Source organism: Corvus hawaiiensis, chromosome Z, assembly GCF_020740725.1.
Source record: "Corvus hawaiiensis isolate bCorHaw1 chromosome Z, bCorHaw1.pri.cur, whole genome shotgun sequence".
NCBI classification, from domain to species: Eukaryota; Metazoa; Chordata; class Aves; order Passeriformes; family Corvidae; genus Corvus; species Corvus hawaiiensis.
Window position 1 is genome coordinate 78,907,173 of NC_063255.1, and position 7,826 is coordinate 78,914,998.

Here is a 7,826-nt window from a genome sequence, read left to right on the forward strand (position 1 = left end):
TGGGGTCTGTATTTCCTACATCAGTTTCTTTTTCCCTACTTGCTGATGTCTCCAGCTCAGGGAATTTTCCTAACTGGCCATAAAAACTTAATGCACAAGTATAATGACTTCATTAACTAGAATTCCAGGGATTTAAATATTTAAATATTATATTTTTATAAAAATAAAAATTAAAACCAGAACCAAATAAAAACACTCCGAAAATGAACAAGTGAAAAGCAACCTAAGGTAAATATATGTTGAAGTTCTGTTTCCCAAAGCATGAAAACACTTAGAAATTGGCCCCTGTGAGTTTTGCGAAGGTATTTACTCACCTCTGAGACCCAACAGCTCAAGGATTCCCACAGCCCAGCCATCCCATGTGTTTTTGACATGAGCCAGCAGAATATGGGGAAAGCCAGGGATGTGTGTGGACAAGGAACTTGTTGCCTACCTCAGTGAATGTTGAAAACAACTTTATAGGCTGATTTTACTTTAGGCTAAAAGCTCTTGTGTTCTCCCTTTTCCTCAGACAGCATATTTGACTGCTCTAGTGTGATACACAGGGCTCTGCATATAGTGGAATTATTTGCTTAGATTAATGCTTAGAAAATCATTTTGGAAAGATTAATTGGTAGACAGAAACCTTGATATCTTCCTGTTGTATGTACAAGACCATTGGGTGTGGAATGGTCTTGTGAAGGGTCTGGGTACGAGTGCTGAGCTCTTTTCATTCTCTGTGCAGATACTGATTGTCCAGAGTTGCCAATATTTTTTTTTAAATCGTGCTATCCCCTTGGGGATGCATACAGACTTTTTTCAGGTCATTCTCCTTTCAGTTTCTGTCACTTTGGGGGGCTTTTTGCAAGCATTGCACCAAGCTGTACCATGAAGATGTATCAGCTAAAGACTCCCTCAAGAGTGAAGGATCTTTGCACAGCGTTCCACTGAAGAGCTGGATATATTCAAAATCATATGGACTTGACAGGGATGAGAGTAAAACACTGTAACTCCCAGTCTGTGCAAGGAGAAGCTTTTTATCATTTATTACAGATGGAAAACAAATTACAGGAAGCGTTGATAAGAAAAAAAGTCCTGTTCTATGGATAATATTGAAGATGAGTGAAGAAATTTAGAACTCCAGGAAGCAGGGTTTATGGAATTAAATAGTTACAGATTCTTGGTGATTTATAAACCTTTCAACAGTCATGCATAAAACTAGAGCACAGAAGTAGTCACTTGGGGACCATGGCAATTATTTCTTTTCATAGCCCTGTTGTGTGGCAGCATTGGATAGAAAGGGAATAAAATCTTCTGTTATAGTGCCGCTGTGTATGGGATTCAGGCACAGTAATAATATGAACAAAATGACAGGAAATGGATGAGGTGAGTAATTTTATTGGAAAGTGTATTTTAGCACTTAAAATAATTTCTTATTACAGATTCAACCAACTCTGGAGACAACATGTACACTTTAATGAATGCTGTGCCACCTGGGCCCAACAGACCTAATGTAAATATGAATCTACTTACATCCTTCTTTGAGTAGTCCAGCCTTTTGTTTATCCAAACACTGCGTTTCCATCAGCTATCATTATTGCTAAGCTTTCCATTTTTATGGGTGGCTCTTTATGGGCCTCTGGGAAAAAAGTGCTAGTAGAACTTAAATGTATATAGATATGCTAAATCATTATGCTGTAAACTGTAGATTGTTTGGCTATAATGGCAATGTCCTTTAAATGTGTGAAGAGCTAAATTTAAGGTTAATTACTGGAATTGGACAGAAACTGCTCAAGCTGTGAAGGTGATGTGGAGCTTTCCAACTCTGTATAGGTCAGGTGGGGTTTGAAAGCTGTTAATTAATCACGAATGGATTTAAGAGAGTTATGAAAGTTCCCTATAACTTCAATGGGGGTAGGGCTGAGTTGCCAGCAGCAGTCTGGGAAGTTATACAAAAAGCATTGAGGTAAATAATAGATTATTATTTTGTTGGCTTCCAGCCTACAGAGATGACAGTTTCCAAAAACCATGAAAGTGAGCAAAAACAATGCTGTTTTTCAGTCTTCGCATGAGAGACCTTCTCTTAAAGGTCTGAATGGGATTTGAGAGTCTCTTCTCATTCAGAGCTGAGGATTTTTCATTACTTTTTTTTCCCTCTTCTCCTGAGGAATATTCTCTCTTTATTAGGTTGTGTGAAAAATAATTGTACAGTTTTTAATGCCTGCTCCTCTCGTAGTTTCCACTGGGGCCAGGCTCAGATGGACCCATGAGCGGACTGGGTGGAATGGACTCACATCATATGAATGGATCATTAGGTAATGCTAATAGTAAATATTGCCAATGTGGTGTATTTTCAGTGACAGTGCTATTTTCTGTGACTAATTCTTGGGAGTTCTGTGGAAGACAGTATGTAAAAATGTATGAAAAAAGTTGTAAGTACATCAGTGAGATGAAGGGAGTGACTTGAAGAGGCTGTGGCAATAAAAAAAAAAAATTGAAGCTCACTGAGCAGACTTGTTGTGAACAACGAAAATTCAGCATAGGCATCTATCTCCGACTGAAAATTACTTTTTTTTTTAGGAAAGCATGTCCCTGAAATTTTAGATTAGTTTATATAAGGACACTTTTACAGCCTTTCTTTACCTATTACAATCCTAAAATGGGCAGTTGGTTTAACTAAGAATGATGCACATTGCATTCAAATCAATGAAAATCTCTGTGAGAGGCAGCCACGCCTTTTTCTGTTGCTTTCTACAGTGACAGAAATTATTTCTCCTTAGCTAAAATGAAAAATTAAATTGAAACAGTTATGGAAGGATTTTACATGTACATAGCATGTAATTTATCCTTTTGGGCCATGACAAAATAACTCTTGATAACATCTATGTATCTGACCTTTTTAGAGAGAGAAATCATATTCCTTCTGAGCCCTAATTTGCCTGGTTGTATGAAATACTTATTTCAGTCTTCTCCCACAGCTCCATTTGTGATTGTTTTGCTGTGAGACTCTTCTAGTTTTGTACTCAGTACTCTTCCAGAATTTGTCTTTCCTGAACATGTGTCTTTTGCTGCTAAAAGAATGCTTTTCTGTGTTCATCCATCCTAAAGTTGCATTTCCTTTATTCTTGGCTTTACCTGAGGTGAGACCTACAGCATGTGAAAAAAACCCTCGATTAGTTTTCAATAGTCTTGCTCTCACTATATTTAATTTCATTTGGTTTCTGTTACTCTGCACATCAGGATCATCTGGTTTCTTCTAAGAGCTACTCTGTACATGTAGTGCAGCAAAAGTTGGCAAGAGCCCCAGACTGATGGAGTTGATTACTCTGTACCGCCTGTAAACTTTTACTGAGTTGGTTATGTTTTAAAATGTTAATGTTGCACTGTGTGTTTTCTATGAAAAAATTACTGGTTTAGCTTCAGCTCAAAACTAACTGAGCAATTGTCTGTTTTAATTTCAGGCTCAGGAGACATGGACAGTATTTCCAAAGTGAGTATCTAATCAAATATTTGGAATTTTTAGAGGGTTTCACTCTAAACTAATTTCCTTTGTCTCCATTATGAATCTTTTTTTAATGCAGATTTATGTTATCATATTCTATATAATTACCTCCAGTTCAGAATATGATAGATCATGTTGTAGTCTTTGATACTCTTCAAATAAATGAAACCAGTTCTAATAATCAATTCTAGTCAAATGTAAAGTTGGGGCAATCTCCTTAAGGTGTTGCAGGATTGGGTTTGTCACCTCTGTAAGGTAATGTTAATATCTTAATCCTCAGGATAAATTCCCAGAAACTAGATTAGGAAGCAGTTTCAGAAGAAGCTGTGTTTTGATATCACAAACATTAAATAGCTGGAAATGGATGTGAGTTTAATCTGCAGGGATTTTGCATCTACAGAAATAATACTTGAATGCGTCACTTCAGTAAAAACAAAACTGCTGTGGACGTGATCGTCATTAACTCAGGATTAATGAGCTGATGTGGTATTGGTAAAGAGGCATAAATAAAGAGGACCCTGTGTTCTTAAAACATTTTCAGACTCTGCACAAAGTAAAGTGATGCATGGAAAAGACCACATTGCCTTGGCTGTGCTGTGCTGGGCTGTGCAGTGGTGGGTTCAATGAAACCCTTCTGTGAGATAACCAGCATACATCATTTTTTTAATCAAAGTCTGTGTTTTTTCTTCAGTATTTTATTGCAAAGTGCAGCATTTTTAAGGGAAAAAGCCAAAACATTTCCATTCCCTTGGGATAATTTTTAAAGCCAGTATTGCACTTGTAGCTATTCAGCGCTGTGCTGGTGCAGGTATCAGTAGCTTTGAAAGCTTGGGTCCAAAACAATTTACCTGGAAGTCTTAAATACGTTAACCTGCATGAATAACTCATGGAAATCACATTTCATCTATGTGGTTTTTAAGTAACGAAAAGGAAAATGGTGTTAATTTTGCCTGTAACACAGTTGTCCATAGCAAATGGATCCAGTCAGTCTTGGCAGAATCGGTACAGCTCACGGAATTCCTAGCTTTTTAGAGAAGATTTTGATTAAATTAGCTGAATGGTAGAACATGAAGTTTTTTATGAAGTAGATTAAGATGAGGGCAGTAAATTAACTGAAATTATGCATATTAAATAAACATTAATAACCTGCATTTATTGCAATGCCCATGGAATTTGTGCAGGCATCAGGTGTACTCTTGCTTTAGAAAACCCCAGTTGGAGCTAGAGTGCTGGACCCCAAGTGGTCACAAAAGCAGCCTGAGGGAGTCTTTTCTAAAACAGGATTTTTTTCAGGAATTTGGCCCTTTGGGGCTGGCATGCTGTAGCAACAGCAGAATGTCAAAGCTTAGTTCTACACAGAGCAAGATAAAATAGGGGAAATCCTCCAGGAATGAGCAACAGTGCAGAGCATAAATGAATGTGACAAGGTCTTTGTATTCCTGGATTTTACGGGCAGAGGGAGTGATGTGATTGTGTAGCCTGACCTCCTGTGTAACACAGGCAATGGACTCCCCTGAGTTAATGCCTGCTGAGGGTACAGCAGCAGTTCAGGGTTCAACCTTCTCCGAGCTGTGGGGCCCTGAATTTCTGGTGTACCTGATGGACTGATGTTAATCACCTCGTTAGGCTTTTAGTTGTCTTTGATGGGCATGTTGTCCAGTGGCCCTGGGGATCACAGTTTTGGAAGCACTGAATTAGACTGAAGAAAGAAGAAGGGCTAAGGCAGGGCTTTTGACCCAACTCTCTGAGCTGCATTTCAGATGCTGGTAAAGAAGTTCTGCTTGCATGTCATGTACATAATTAGTTTGGTATTTATATTTATATTTATATTTATATTTATATTTATATTTATATTTATATTGCATTCTGTTTTTCTGGGTTAAAAAGAAAGGCAAGGAAAGAACTGTGATAGATGTAAGGATTTCATTTTGAGATCCATGGTTTCACTCCTCCCTTCCCCTTACTTCTGTTTTTCCATCATGAGTCTTTAAGTAGGAGATGTAACAGTGATGGAAAGAGGATTGCCTATGGTTCAGTTACTGCAAACCAGCTTTGTAAGAGCACCTGACTAATTGTAGTGGGTACAATAACCATGTGTGAGCTATTGAGGCAGAATAATTTCTATGGCAATCACCTTGTTTCACCCATTCTCCTTTTGAAGTTGCAGAGGCAGTTGTGCACTGGCTGTAAGAAAAGGAGTAACAATTAATTTTTGGAAGGCTTTAGGTTGTTACTATTTCAGTACATTGTGACCACGATGAGCAGACCTCAGGCACAGGCCTGTGCAAAGCTCTGTGCAGACCAGATCTGCCTTTAAGTACATATTTTGTCTATCTTTAAGTACATACTCATACCTCACATATGTCAGGGCTCACAGACGTGGCTGCATTCAACCACATGATTTAATATGAGCTTCCTCATATCCCTGCTGCAGCCTTTTATAACTTTTCTTGACTTCAGCAGAAGCAGATGCTGACTATAACCTGAAAATGAGGCACAGGTAAATAATCCTTGCTTCAGGAAAGAGAACATTACTTAACAGGCTAAAATTAGTGACTGAATCATGCAGAACCCTGCTGGGGCTGATTTTTCATCCTTGAGAAGCCCAGTGCACTGCACAGTGCACCTAAGTGCACCAAGTGATGTGTGGAGCATGCCCTGGGCACACCTGGTGAGGCTGGGAAATGAACTGAAACCTTCAGCACTGAATCTCTATTTTGCAATCTTATTTAACAGAACTCTCCCAGTAATATGAGCATGAGCAACCAGCCTGGCACTCCCAGGGATGACAGTGAGATGGGTGGAAACTTCCTAAACCCCTTCCAGAGTGAGAGTGTAAGTATTTCATTACCTGGGTTGTTGGGTTGCGAAGGTGGACCTGTATCTCTGGCCTTTTGTTTCGAAAAAGAAAATTTACAAGTTTTGTAGTGTGCTTGTAGTGCAGCGCTGTGTCTTGCATGGTTTTTAATAGCTTCTGAAAGTACAGTATTGATTTGAATAAAAAATACTGTGCAAAAGAGAGGTGAAGCTGGAAAAGGTGGGAGGCATAGATTTACTGCAGAAACTTTTTCTGGGCTATGAGATCAATGAAAAAGCAGGGTTTACACTGAAGTATGTGATGAGAGCACCAGTAGATTCCATGTTGCAAAGATGCAGAGTGCTGTTGCACCTATAAAAGGCAGAGGTTCCCACTATAGTGTTCATTCTGGGGCAAATTATGCTTTTTCTAAGAATGGATAATGGTCGAAGCAGCAAAATGTGGTGTAAACAGTTCACAGAGCAGGACTGTGGTATTGTCATAGTTGTGTGCCTGAAGCTGGGTTTCTAAATCCACGTCTAGGTCCCTGAATAGGAGAGTAACCTCATTACCTATGCCAGTGGTGAACTGCAGCTCAATAAACAGCTTCTGTTGGATCACAGCATAGTTGAGTTCCATGGAAAATTTCATGGGAATCAGATTTTAGGGCTTTTGGGAGGTTTTCTTTTTTAGCTAGTGAAAAGGAAGAGATTCTCTCAGTTAGCTGTTGGTGGGCACACATTCAGGTTGTGTGGAGTGTTGAAGAAAACTGTCATACACAACCTAAAAAGAGCAATGTTTAATATCTGCCAAAATGGCAGTAAACTCAGAACCTTCATGAAATGTGGTCCCCGTTCCCAGCAGCCCTTGGCTCCCAATCTGGCACACTCTGCTGTGCTGAGGGCAGGCAGGGTCACTGAAACAGGGCTGTGGGAACAAGAGCAATCAGTGGTACTCCAGAGAAAATCTGTGTTCCCAGACATTTGCTGGGTTCTGGGTGTTTTTGTGCTGCCTGGAAGAGCCAGGGGCTTGGATTCCTAAGGGCTTTGTTGCGATGTGTGCCTGCAAGGCAGGAGTGACACATGCCTGTCTGCTCCCAGGGACTGCTGTCTCTCTAACATGGGTTGCTCTGTTGCCCTGGGGAACTGCTTTGCTTTCTGATCCATATTTTGCCACTTGGCTGCTCAGAATAGGCGTTATCATGGAGTCCTTTCTCCAGTAGATTTGCTCTTCAGTTCACCGGGAATTTTGGTTAGGCGTGGGTAACAATGCAGGGCTTAATAACAAGTTAAAAATCCTAAACACCTTGAGACCGTGGTTTGGCTTCTTTCCCAAAGTGATCCCCCAGATACCCTGGCTCAGATACAGGAAATTACTTGAGCAGGTGCTTTGCCTTAAGCCTTGGAGCTGGTAGTCAGACCTGTGTAGTTTATGTGAGGGGGAAGACCCATCTAAAATGTTTTTTCTATGTGCTTAGACACTTGGAAATGGCCAGCTTGGAACTCAAGACTTGGCAGGATATTTGTGGCACATGTGGTTTTGCACAGG

The 7,826-nt window shown here is 39.8% G+C and overlaps 1 protein-coding gene across 4 annotated transcripts in view; it reads left to right on the forward strand.

The window, feature by feature from the left end:
- SSBP2 (single stranded DNA binding protein 2) overlaps positions 1–7,826 on the forward strand; it is a 134,923-nt gene that overhangs the window by 113,969 nt on the left and 13,128 nt on the right. For all 4 annotated transcript variants that reach the window (XM_048292227.1, XM_048292229.1, XM_048292228.1 and 1 more), the window contains 4 exons: positions 1,422–1,492; positions 2,216–2,294; positions 3,441–3,469; positions 6,218–6,316. In XM_048292227.1, the coding sequence (XP_048148184.1) occupies positions 1,422–1,492; positions 2,216–2,294; positions 3,441–3,469; positions 6,218–6,316 (278 nt within the window). The remainder of the gene's footprint in view (positions 1–1,421; positions 1,493–2,215; positions 2,295–3,440; positions 3,470–6,217; positions 6,317–7,826) is intronic.